This window comes from Ylistrum balloti, unplaced genomic scaffold (genome assembly GCF_031769215.1).
Source record: "Ylistrum balloti isolate Yb309-2 unplaced genomic scaffold, AGI_CSIRO_Ybal_v1 Utg369618, whole genome shotgun sequence".
Lineage (NCBI taxonomy): Eukaryota > Metazoa > Mollusca > Bivalvia > Pectinida > Pectinidae > Ylistrum > Ylistrum balloti.
The window spans coordinates 150,395-164,257 of NW_026781890.1; the positions used below are offsets into that span (position 1 = coordinate 150,395).

Genomic DNA, 13,863 nt, shown 5'->3' on the forward strand with positions numbered 1-13,863 from the left:
GTTCACTGATTTATAGGTCGAAAGTATTCAACAAAGGTGTTACATTATGATACCGGTAGCGTACCCACAAATTAATCATGTTGTTTTATCAACACAAAAAGATGTTCTTTTCAGCGACGAGTTCGTTCACCCAGCACTTGTTTCCTATCACAGCAGTATATTTCTTTATTTGCCGCTGGTAACAAACACGTATGTATATCTGAAGTGTTAGCACAACGCCGGGATACCCCCATGTATTTGTACACTATGAGATCACTTCCGACACATTAAACGTTGTCGGTCTGGTGACCTACTAATTTAAACTTGTATATAAAAAACAGTGTCACACAGGTAAGTTTATATATACCTGGGAGCGCGGATAGGTCTATATTATCTACTACAAATATAGCAGATACAGGTATATTAATGAGTCATCGCGGACTGGATTTTCTGACGGACATTTGATATAATAACTAACACATATCGACAAGGATATACACACACAATACAGCTCCCGTCTACGACAGGTAAGACAGTTCTAATAACATTTGTCTGTATAATTGTATTTGTAGGATCTAGCATTATCTTATTTATATTAAACTGTATCAGAAAATTAAAACGACTGTGTAAAATTACCAATGCTTGCTTAATTTTTAAATTGTAAGCGTTTTCGGAAAAGTAATTTAATTTTCGCTTTCGTTAATTAAGGGGGTGATAAAGCGAAGTCAAACTGTATGATAATGGACGTACGATATGCAAGTTTGGGTTTACCAAAGTTTAATTCCAGTGATGTTTAATTCGATTTAGTTCTGCATTCAACATGACTCTCTGTTATCTATTTATCTGTCCGCTATTTGATTTTTATTCATGATTTTTTTAGATAAAAATCATCGTTAACAAATATTATTCCGTACAGAGAATAAAGGGTATTGTTGTCAAAAGGACGACATGCTGTTTCTACTGTTAACATCTATATTTTACATATTTCCTAATACATCTAAGTTTCTGATAAAAATGAATAAATTCTCACAATCACTTGAGACACTTACTGTGTTATGTAAAAATTGTGATAAATCAAATTAAGATTGTTTCTATGAAGAAGTCACTGTAAGTGTATTTAAAGAAAAAGTTCACCATGCAGGATGGCTTTATTTATAGACGATAAGAATAGCAGTAACGTTCTATCGTGTACCAAAACACTTATTCAGTTTTACATCAGTGTGTAATTATTGTCTTTTGAAAGACCTAGAACTAGGAAGTGTCGCGTAGGCGGAAAAATACTGCTCAAAACGGGCTAGACTGGTAATGGATGTTGACATCCACTCATACGACCTAGCGTCCCTTGGTCAGTATGACATTATGGTAGCGTCATGCTAATTACGGTCAACTTGGCAGGGAATCCGGGGCGGGTCAAATTGAAAAAAAAGATATTTTGTACGTAATTATTAAAGATTGTAGACCTAACATGAAAAAAGATCTACCACTTCCATTTGTCAAGTGCCTTTAAGTGCTGGACTCTCCCCAGATAGGTTAACAACAAACTTGTAAACTGCATGTGTTGCACTATAGCTGGTAGTAATACTTATGTTACGGTGGTATGTTGAGATGATAAGGACGTAAGGTTTCTCTGTGCATCTCTGTTTATGTATTTACACACATATTTATATATCTATGTATGTCCGACCATTGATTAGTTTAATACCTCCATTAGGATTCGAACCTGTTACCTTTAGTTTACTAATATTACGCTCCGCCGATCGAGCCAAAGAGAATATCTCTGAAGCCAAGTGATCTCTTTCGGCCAGAATTTCGATTGTCTAAAGGTTACAGCGATGTTTGTAAAAGTAGCACTAAATGTGATTTCCCGAATCTCTGTATTCGCCAACACATAAGTGATAATCATTATGGCTGCTGATTTTTGATATTTCGTGGATTCGTGTTACGTCGCCCCGCTAATTATCGTCTTTTCGCTTTCTAGTTAACATCTGTTCGAAAAGGCGATAAATACCGAAGGCGAAAAGACGAAGATTATCGTTATATCGGGGCGAGAAATCAAAACAACGAAATGGCAGATATCTGTCAAAATTATTATAGTTTGTACCCGGGACCTCCGGCTTACCCTTCACCGATCGGGTTCATGAAAAAAGTCTGTCTAGTCGAGTGGTGTATTGCGGCTAGTTAGCAGAGTCGCATTCATTTATCTATTGAAAATATTGTTTTCAAAGAATAATTGGATCTAGAGAGCTTGAGAGTAGACTGAACAAAACGAGAGAGAGTGAGAGAGAGAGAGAGAGAGGAGGGGAGCGGTTGAGGAAAGAGGTCTCATGCTAAAGAGGGTCTTATTTATGGGAGGGGGTTGTCTTAATCGGACACGTACAAAAAAATTATTTACGTACAAAAACTTATATAGAGATAGCGAAAGAGCAACAACAAGCAGTTTGATATTTCATCCCATGTTTACCTGTTTACAGAGTTGCCTAAATGACAGATGGAAGATCGCTTTTATTTCAAAAGAGGTCCTAATGTAAAGAACGACACCTTTCGGTTAAGTTACAAATATCAATGTTAATTTAAACTTGAATTCTTATTATAATTGTAGGGAATGTTACAGTGTAACAAAACTTTCGGTTTTCCCATTGTTTGACGGTAAATGTATATTTGTAAGTGATATTGGTATTATCTGGGTTGTTCAAATATTTATAACGATAGACAAGCAGATACTAGGTCAAAAGTCTTATTTCGGTTTCATAACAACAGGCGACAACACGAAAATAAACTTCCATATCTAACAGATCAGAGGCCACATTTTAAGTTCATGGTGTGATAACTGTGTGATCAACAAAGCGATCAGAGATACCACAAATAAAAACGACACTATTTTAAATGCAGAATGATTTTTAAAGAAAAGTTATTCATTGTCAGTGAATCAGCGGTAGGAAGTGTCTGTGCGATACCGATATCTCTCCTAGATATAGAACACGAAGTACAGATAAAACCAGACATAGATAATCTTGTCATGTATATATTTTAACATTATGAATAATAAAAACAACCATTACATATAAACCCAACCCTCCTTCACAACAATTACGTAATCTTTTATCTCGGGGCCTCTTGGTACTAATTCCCAACCCCGCAGTCTGTATGTTGGGTGTTGAATACTAAAAATGTACAACAAAAGTCTGTTGAAAGGCTGAAAGGCAGTACTTAGCTTAGGACGGCAAGTCTGTTCAATAAAAGAAGCAGAAATAATTTTGTAAAATCGATTTAAAGTCGATGGATTTCTTCGTTACAAAGTTATAGTATGAAGCCAAAAGGCTGAAATGGCAGTAGAAGCCACACGCACTGAAATAACTACAATTTATGCACTGGGAAAAGTCCTGAAGTGATGACATAACCAGCCTGTAGTTCACCCGACACGGCTGGGGGAAGTTCAGTTTGACGATGCGTGTGATAATCTCATAATGATAACTGTCTACAACCGCTAAATAATAACTGCTCCCCCTAGTCCGGTCCGCCTGTCATCGTGGTTTTTAGTTTACACCATACTGTGCACCTGGTGACCCCAACCCTAATTTCGCTGTAAAGAGAAACGGGAGTTGATGATAACAAACGGTTGTAATGGAACCAGTAGACGTTCAATGGAGTCACTCCTTCTCTACATCTGTGTAGTCGCACATGAAACGCTAGATTTTTTTTGTCTAAATTACTGCTTGGTGTACTCGGCGGAGTAACAAACCCATATTAATAACTCGTCAGCTCATATAATGCAGGTTTTGTTGTTAAAAGAGAGTCTGCTTCTCAGATACGTTATGGCCGAGTTCACAGGAACCAAGATATGCAGAATACCCACTCTCTACTTTATGATTGGCAGGGAAGTGCATTTACATGTAGGACGAGAATAACCGTATTAAACTATATGCTGCTCCAATCTTATGTGATATCATATAGACGGTATTGTACAGCATGCATGATGCTCTGTGTAACGGACGGCAGACAGGATATATACAATAATCCTATGTAATCTGTAAGTTTGCGCTTTATTCAAATTACAACATGAATTGTTCAAAAGACAATTTCCTACGATAAAAGTGAAAAAGTAAAATTAGAAAGGTGAATTTAGCCACTATTGTCATATGTAAGGGAACAGACTACAGATGATGGAGCATAGTTGACAGCTGAAATGTTGCTGGTGAGTAAATGAACTGGATATTCCAATTACTCTATAAATGTGTGAACTTAATTAAACCTTTCTATAAATTAAGTCGTTGTGTACAAATGCGTGGCGTGATTTTCAGTGACGTCAGTAAAAGGTACAACAATATCTTGGTAAAATAGGATGATGTCTCATACTTTTCCTTTCCTTCCGTAATATTTGTAAGACTTTAAGACCGCCGTGATTGTCGTGTCATATGTCCACAACACAGCAGTCTCTCTAGTATCTTTATATGTAAGTGTTTGCACAGAACACCTACCTAACTTAAATACATATTGCGTCACGCTCTGAACACACCTGTGGCGGAAATAAATCAACTTCACGGGACATTCATATTAATTTCTCAAATTTGCCATCTACTCGCATTTATCATATCTATTGTACGGCATGACACGTGCTGTCGTCATATGTCGTCATATTTACTGCTACCTGTTTCATGAAAGTGTTGTGATTCACACCTACTGACTAAAAGTCTGGGCCACGATCCATGACTTGTGACGTCCATGTTGGGTCAGTGATGCATGACTTCATGTACAACATAAATACCACTGTTTACTGAACGTTCAGCACCAGTAACCGGAAAGAAGTACAAAAATATACTCCAAGTCTCTAGACCGGCACTCGCCGACCTCAGGTGTAATTAAGTTGTTTACAAATATCGAAAGTGTGTTGACAAAGTATGCTTCGTTTTCAATATTTGGTGATGAGAGTGATTTTTTAACGGTTCAGCGATGAGAACTGTTTTTTTAAACACGTATGCATGTATTTAAAAATGAATAAGAGAATATTGCTAATTCAAAGGTTTGTTACGATGAAATGTGGATAAAATGTCATCCGGTACACGTTAATCGTTATGACACAAATCAGGAAGCGATAAATTAAAATGTAAATTTTGATTTTTAAATGTGGCGTGACCAATTCTAAAAGTATTTCAGCAAAAACATTTTTTTTACAAAAAGACGACATTATTCATTAAACTGTCGTTAAAATATTGAAAATAGTTCCTTGCTGTAATTGGATCAATTTTCCAGGGTTTTAATTTTCACAGTTGAAACATTTTGAACATGACAACATTTTCATTATATTTTAGCTTGCGACCTTTGACTTGAGATGGAGCCCTGCCCCAGCATGCAATCTATCCAGTCAACAGCTTCTTCCTCAGTTCTAGTCCCAGACGTCATGCAGCACCAACATAAAAATGGCGGCGTTTCTCGAGGAGATTCGGAATGCGCGCACGTGACTGGCAATGTCGTGTTCACACCTAGGCGCGTGCTTCTCATCGCCTCAGCAGCTGTTGTCGTGCTCCTTGTACTACTGACCAGTTTGGTCATCATCTTATTCGTCCAGGTTACCAATCTCAAAGAAAATCTTAATTCAGAAATTTCCGCGCATGCCAATGACTTTGGAGAAGTGTGTCTTCCTTGTGGAGAGCTCCAAATGGGTCCATTTGAAGAGGATACTCCAGAACTCTCTTTCCTGGAAAAGGTCCGATCAGCGGATGGTGATATTTGTTGTGCCAGGTCACCGAACCAAACCAAGATCCTTTTTGAACTGGTGAGTGGTCAGTTACAAAAAATTGTCTCATGCACACTTTAAGTGTAGTAATGTATTTCGTTGATTTTAATTGAATAGTGTCTGTTTGATAAAATTATATCGTGATGTTTCCGGTATTTATATACATTGTACATGTAAAGATGTAATGACTAGGCACTGATCAAGCCATGCTAATTATCGTGTGAAAATATTTTTCATCATAAGCTTGTAAGAACCCGTATTTCTTACAGAAATCGATCTTACCACCCTAAAAGTACAATGCTAAGTTTTCAGTATATATTAAATTCAATAACTCTATTCTTTAAAACTAAATGTTCACTCTAAAATGAAATACTAGGTTGTTGAAGTTGTCAAATATTTTATCACATAATTTTGTCTGTGTGAATTCGAAATAACAAGGATTTCTTAGTAAACCGTGTAACACACGGCATTTGGTCTCGATTTCTCGAAGGTATTTTCCCTTCGACTTAAAGCCGTAATGAAGAACAAAATGTCAGTTATACTCCTGGTAACATTGGAGAGTTGCTGTAATGACCAACAGTATCAATACCTATATATAATGTAGTGTAAATTTATACCAATTTATATCTAAATACAACCCGACATGAGCTGATACAACCGACATTAGTATTTAACTCTTTCCGTATCGGTCAGACGTCATACTAACGGTCACCTTCTATTTCTACAGCTGTACCAGAAAAAGAAGATGCAAGAACACCGACACGGTAGGTCATTGACTCGTCATCAATCAAATCGTAGATAGTGTTGTCTCTGCGTTATCCACGACCTACTAATTTCCTGTACATTGACACACAAAAGAAATAATGACTTTTTCCCACTATATTCAAAATAAACAATGAACCGTAATGTATGAGATCAGATCGTTTCTCTGTCTATTTAAATATATTCTTTCAGTTTCTCATATTTTGATCTAATCAGAAAATCGAAATTGGATGGTAATGCTAAGAAAATGAGTTTTTCGTGTTTCTGTTATAAAGATTGTGGAATTTGTTCTTTAGATATGCTGAAGTCAGAGAATGTTGTGGACAGCGCTCCCAAAATAAACACAGTATCGGCACATCTTCTGGTGAGAGGGGAACAACCTGCTGTTACGGACAAATGTAAGACAAATTTCTCTTTGTCACTTCATTCTACTAAAGCGACCAATTACTGGTTCCCTATCGGATATCATTCCTTTCTGAACTTAATCATATCTTACCCGTTTCTAATTCCATCGGAAGCCTTACCAAACCAAACCACAAGTTACCGTGTAGTGAACTCCACACGATGTCACTTTGCACTAAATTTTCCCTGATCAAGTCCGCAGTGAATCTTTTCAGATCGACCACATTCTGAACATTGCATCGACTGACTCCGCAATAAACCTTGTCTGATTGACCTTGCACTGAATCTCGTCTGATTGACCTTGCACTGAACCTTGTCTGAGTGACCTCGCACTGAACCTTGTCTGATTGACCTCGCACTGAACCTTGTCTAAGTGACCTCGCACTGAACCTTGTCTAAGTGACCTCGCACTGAACCTTGTCTGAGTGACCTCGTACTGAACCTTGTCTGAGTGACCTCACACTGAACCTTGTCTAAGTGACCTCGCACTGAACCTTGTCTGAATGACCTCGCACTGAACCTTGTCTGAGTGACCTCACACTGAAACTGACTGATTGACCTCTCACTGAACCTTGTCTGATTGACCTCGCACTGAACCTTGTCTGAGTGACCTCGCACTGAACCTTGTCTGAGTGACCTCGCACTGAACCTTGTCTGAATGACCTCGTGACCTCTGAGTGCACTCTGAACACTTGTCTGATTGACCTCGCACTGAACCTTGTCTGAGTGACCTCGCACTGAACCTTGTCTGAGTGACCTCGCACTGAACCTTGTCTGAATGACCTCGCACTGAACCTTGTCTGAGTGACCTCGCACTAAACCTTGTCTGAATGACCTCGCACTGAACCTTGTCTGAGTGACCTCGCACTGAACCTTGTCTGAATGACCTCGCACTGAACCTTGTCTGAGTGACCTCACACTGAAACTGACTGATTGACCTCTCACTGAACCTTGTCTGATTGACCTCGCACTGAACCTTGTCTGAGTGACCTCGCACTGAACCTTGTCTGAGTGACCTCGCACTGAACCTTGTCTGATTGACCTCACACTGAACCTTGTCTGATTGACCTCTCACTGAACCTTGTCTGATTAACCTCGCACTGAACCTGTCTGATTGACCTCGCACTGAACCTGACTGATTGACCTCGCACTGAACCTTGTCTGATTGACCTCGTCCTGAACCTTGACTGATTGACCTCGCACTGAACTTTGTCTGATTGACCTCGCACTGAACCTTGTCTGATTGACCTCACACTGACCCTTGTCTGATTGACCTCGTGCTGAACCTTGACTCATTGACCTCGCACTGAACATTGTCTGAGTGACCTCGCACTGAACCTTGTCTGATTGACCTCGTACTGAACTTTATCTGATTGACCCCGAACTCCACAAGTCGTTCGATTTGATCCGAATTGAACCATGCCATATTGACGCCGAACTGAACCTTTCTGTTTGACCTTGCAGTGAAACTTGCAAGTTTGACCAGCGATGAACCTTCCCTGATCCAACCCGCAGTATTAAACTTAGTTAATTGACCCCGCTTTGAACCTTACTTGATTGACTCCCAAATGAACCTTGCTATATTGAACACGCGTTGAACCGCACGCGATTGACTCTACACAAATAATTGCACTATTTAATCCGTTCAGAACCATAGACCATGTCACTCTGCAATGAACTTTACCAGATATAACCCGCACTGACCCGCACTTAGTCGACCCTGTACTGGATCCTGTCTGTTTGAACCCATATTGAACAGCACACGATGTCATCCCGCTGGCTCTATACCTTGCACGATTGAACCCGCACTCGTTTACCCCGTCCAAGGCATTGGCCGATAGAATCCATACTAAACCGCACACTACAATTTGACTAGCACACGAACCGCACATGAGGTCATCCCTCATCGAACCTTTAGCAATCTGACCAGCCAAAAATACCTGATATCGTTTCATCGAAATACCGTGATAAGCACTTCTAGAACACCAAACCCGACAAAAGCCCATCCTGCTAACTAGAAACGTATCCCTACCAAAATCTGATAATTGCGTGTGATATTTGAGTGCATAGGATGCCCGTAACACAAATAAAGGCGGGAGGGAGTAAATAAAGCAGAACTGCCAGACAGGGTGGTAACGAAGACACCGGATTAGCCGATTTTGGCATTCTCGAAACGTTTATTAGAAAACAAAGGTTGAGATTATCGACACCTTGTGAAAGATGAGGATAGAAAAAAGACAAAAGTCTTTGGAATTTTGTTGCTATCTCAACATGGCATCACTTCAGCTTGCCTACTTTACTGAACCCTAAACCGTAATAGCTGGCTGTGTTTCAAGTTTCACTTCTATATTTGCTAAATTGTACTCATAGAACTTTTACACCAAAACTATACACAGTATTGTAAGACTTATATAACTGCTGCGTAATCTTTTTCGGCTCACGCACACACCCTCTCCCTCACCCTCACACACACCCTCTTCCTCATCCTCACACACCCTCTCCCTCACCCTCACACACCCTCTCCCTCACCCTAACACACTCGCTCTCTTACCCTCGCACACACCCTCACACACACCCTATCCCCCATCCTCACACACCCTCTCCCATACCCTATCCTCCATCCTCACACACCCTCTCCCACACCCTCACACACCCTATCCCCCATCCTCACACACCCTCTCCCTCACCCTCACACACCCTCTCCCTCACACACACCGTCTCCTTCACACTCACACACACCCTCTCCCTCATTCTCACACACCCTCTCCCACACCCTAACACACTCGCTCTCTTACCCTCGCACACACCCTCTCCTTCACCCTCACACACACCCTATCCCCCATCCTGACACATTCTCTCCTTCACCCTCGCACACACCGTCTCCTTCACCCTCACACACCCTATCCCCCATCCTCACACACCCTCTCCCACACCCTCACACACCCTATCCCCCATCCTCACACACCCTTTCCCTCACCCTCACACACCTCTCCCTCACCCTCACACACACCGTCTCCTTCACCCTCATACACACCCTCTCCCTCATCCTCACACACCCCCTCTCCTTCACCCTCACGCACACCCTCTCCCTCATCCTCACACACCCTCTCCCAAACCATTACACGCATACACACCCTTTCCTGACCCTCACACACACCCTCTCCCTCACACATCTACACACCCTTTTCCTCACCCTCACACACATACACACCCTTTCCCTCACCCTGACATACAACCACTCCCCCACCCTCATTCAAAACCTCTCCTTCACCCTCACACACACACCCTCTCCCTAACCCTCTCCCTCACCCTCACACACACGCCCTCTCCCCCACCCTCACACCATCTCCCTTAACCTCCCAAACAACACATCTCTCCGTCACCCTCACACACACCCTCTCCCCAACCCTCACACACACCCTCACCCTCCCACACATACACCCTTTCCTCACCCTCACACACACAACATCTCTCCCACACCCTCACACACATACACCCTTTCCTCACCCTCACACACACACCCTCCCTCACCATCACACATATACACCCTATCCCTCACCCTCACACACACACCCTCCCTCACCATCGCACATATACACCCTATCCCTCACCATCACATATATACACCCTATCCCTCACCCTCACACTCACCCTCTCCCTCACACACATACACACACCCTCTCCTTCACCCTCACACACACACCCTCTCCTTCACCCTCACACACACACACCCTCTCCCTCACCATCTCCCCCACCTTCACACACATACACCCTCTTCTTCACTTTAACACACATACACCCTCTCCCTCATCCTCACCCTCACCCCTATACACACACAATCTCCCTACATTTAAGCACGCGCACATATGACATAGTTTAATAAATTTACTTCCAAAAGTGTTGAAATATCATTTACAATAATTTTTTTTTTTCAAAATAGCATTAACTTAACTAATTTCTTGTCATATTTCAGCTTCTGGACGTTATCCAATTAGAAACTGGAGTCAGGATCACGTGATTGCGAACATAACTGGTCTTTCGTTTCAAAACGACCGTTTGCGTATCAACACTTCCGGTTTATATTTTATCTACAGCCAGGTGTATTTTGACAGGATGTGCGACCAAGTTTTGCAGGAGACAGGTACATCCTATCCAATATACCATTACGTCTACCGCTTCAACGTCATCTACCCTAACGGTGGGGAACAACTTTTGATGAAGAGCGTGCGGACTCCGTGTTGGACCCAACAGAAGTCCATTCACGGGGACTACACAAGCTATACCGCGGCTGCGATTAGAATGGCAGCAGGGGACGAAATCTACGTAATGGTGTCTAACATTTCCATGGTTTCTCCCGTACCGGAAGCCAGCTTCCTTGGAGTCTTCAAAATCAGCTGATGTAATAAAATGTGATAATCTGTACCTATGGTTCTTTCTGGTAAAACCGGAAGTAAAGTAGACTACAATGGTGCTTCCATAGCATTTCGATTCACTCGGATGGTATCCTCAATGATGGAGTTTCAGTAAAGTCTCGGCTGCCATATTAGGTACAAATTCCTCCTGAATGCTGATATTGCTCAATTAAACAACCAACGTGTATTGATGATGAACTATTTCCGGATTGTATCACTGTGCGCATGTGTGATATTGTTATGGTCAGTTATGTCCGCAAACGAAATGAAAACATTTTATGAACAGTATTTACATATAGGAAATGCTGATATTATACATATTTCCTGTGCACTAAAGAGGTCGTTAAGACGCTAAGAAGGTGTGATACGAAGCCAAACGGACTCTGAAAGACAAGCTGTGATGTTCATCTACATTCCATTTTGCACCAACTGCCGCTGTACCTAGTGTTATCGTAAACATAGTCATCATCAAACTCATCGTAATAGCGTTGATGTGATGAAGACACTGACAATATTCCGTCCGGTGTGGACCTCGCCATCAGAACACTTGCGTGTACGTTTTGAACCCATTAAACACCAGGTACACAACATCTTAGCTTAGTGCCAAACCAAAGTGCTATAAACACCATATAATAATGACTTTTGATCTCTTTTGATAAATTCTATGCAATATAGTGTACACGTGACTGGCTTTGTGCGCGATATGCACGTGTATCATTGTCACGCGTTAAGCAAGCTGTGATGATTCTTCTTGTTTACATCATAATGTTATTTTGTTTGTTTGTTTGTATGTTTCTTTGTGCCTCAATCAGACTCTGCCTATTGATACCAGATGTAACTTAACTATGTAGCATGCCTGTCTTCCATTCTTAACTGATTCGGTCTGTTTTGTCAAGATTCGGCCGAGATTCCTGGTCAAGTCTTAATTTTAAGTCAATGAGTATGGTCAGTCTTGTTGTATGTCCAAGTTAAACATCTGATTAATATTGACCGAGATTTAAATCTTATCGATAAAAATGTTTTTTTATGAGATTTTAGGAAATCGCTGATATCTTTTTAGGAGCCTGTTTCTGTTTGGTCTAACGTACGAGTCTACGTGTGTGTGTTGGCTACTTGAAGTTGTATGACAGTGCAATGTATTTCTAGCACATTTTTAATTTCTTATTTATCAACAATATACGTTTCATGTCCTCATTCGTAATGACCCAAGTAAATGATTACCCGAAGTGTTCAAAAAATTTGACAATAAACCGGTTAAACGTCACCTAACTACAATCTGTCTCCCAACTTGTTGTCGATACAGGGAGGGAATGTTTGGTAGTCAGTAGAATCTGCTGTCGATACAGGGAGGGAATGTTTGGTAGTCAGTAGAATCTGCTGTCGATACAGGGAGGGAATGCATTGGTAGTCAGTAGAATCTGCTGTCGATACAGGGAGGGAATGTTTGGTAGTCAGCAGAATCTGCTGTCGATACAGGGAGGGAATGTTTGGTAGTCAGCAGAATCTGCTGTCGATACAGGGAGGGAATGTTTGGTAGTCAGTAGAATCTGCTGTCGATACAGGGAGGGAATGTTTGGTAGTCAGTAGAATCTGCTGTCGATACAGGGAGGGAATGTTTGGTAGTCAATAGAATCTGCTGTCGATACAGGGAGGGAATGTTTGGTAGTCAGTAGAATCTGCTGTCGATACAGGGAGGGAATGTTTGGTAGTCAATAGAATCTGCTGTCGATACAGGGAGGGAATGTTTGGTAGTCAGTAGAATCTGCTGTCGATACAGGGAGGGAATGTTTGGTAGTCAATAGAATCTGCTGTCGATACAGGGAGGGAATGTTTGGTAGTCAGTAGAATCTGCTGTCGATACAGGGAGGGAATGTTTGGTAGTCAATAGAATCTGCTGTCGATACAGGGAGGGAATGTTTGGTAGTCAGTAGAATCTGCTGTCGATACAGGGAGGGAATGTTTGGCAGTCAGTAGAATCTGCTGTCGATACAGGAAGGGAATGTTTGGTAGTTAGTAGAATCTGCTGTGATATACATGTTGATGGTAATTCTTAACGCACATTGGGATTTACAATAAAAGTAATCATTATAGGTTTGCGCCTTGCAATCATCTTGTTGTGTCCAAAATTCTATCGACAATTCAAATATACTAAATTCTTCAAACACTGACGTCTTTGGGCTATGTAACTTTTTTTCTCGCTTTTTATCCATTGATTTTCGTATTCCCAGAGTAGTGGCCCTTTGTAAGTGACCCTTTGTAAACTTCGATTCTGATGGTAAAATGTGGATAGTAATTTGGTGCTTTGTTAAATATGAACGAAAGTTTGTGTAGTCCCCTGTGTTGTAATAATACGATAGCTTGTACGGTCCCCTGTGTTGTAATAATACGATAGATTGTACGGTCCCCTGTGTTGTAATAATACGATAGCTTGTACGGTCCCCTGTGTTGTAATAATACGATAGCTTGTACGGTCCCCTGTGTTGTAATAATACGATAGCTTGTACGGTCCCCTGTGTTGTAATAATACGATAGCTTGTACGGTCCCCAGTGTTGTAATAATACGATAGTTTGTACAGT

General features: G+C 41.1%; 1 protein-coding gene across 2 annotated transcripts; it reads left to right on the forward strand.

Annotated features, from left to right (window-relative positions):
- Positions 1-238: 238 nt before the first annotated feature.
- On the forward strand, positions 239-12,684 carry LOC132549277 (tumor necrosis factor ligand superfamily member 6-like). 2 transcript variants are annotated; one of them, XM_060213197.1, is made up of 5 exons: positions 239-330; positions 5,286-5,749; positions 6,438-6,474; positions 6,769-6,870; positions 10,848-12,684. In XM_060213197.1, the coding sequence occupies exons 2-5, from the start codon at positions 5,306-5,308 to the stop codon at positions 11,270-11,272; spliced, it is 1,008 nt and encodes a 335-aa protein (XP_060069180.1). In that variant the 5' UTR covers positions 239-330; positions 5,286-5,305; the 3' UTR covers positions 11,273-12,684. The 2 variants fall into 2 exon arrangements, with proteins under 2 accessions (XP_060069180.1, XP_060069189.1); XM_060213206.1 differs by lacking the exon at positions 239-330 and adding an exon at positions 415-506.
- The last annotated feature ends 1,179 nt before the right edge of the window (positions 12,685-13,863 follow it).

Excerpts from the sequence above, each read along its gene's own strand:
- LOC132549277 (XM_060213197.1), top strand. The coding sequence starts at position 5,306 with ATGGAGCCCTGCCCCAGCATGCAATCTATCCAGTCAACAGCTTCTTCC. Across the intron at positions 6,475-6,768 it reads GATGCAAGAACACCGACACG|ATATGCTGAAGTCAGAGAAT; the intron begins GTAGGTCATTGA and ends TTTGTTCTTTAG. Across the intron at positions 6,871-10,847 it reads ACCTGCTGTTACGGACAAAT|CTTCTGGACGTTATCCAATT; the intron begins GTAAGACAAATT and ends GTCATATTTCAG.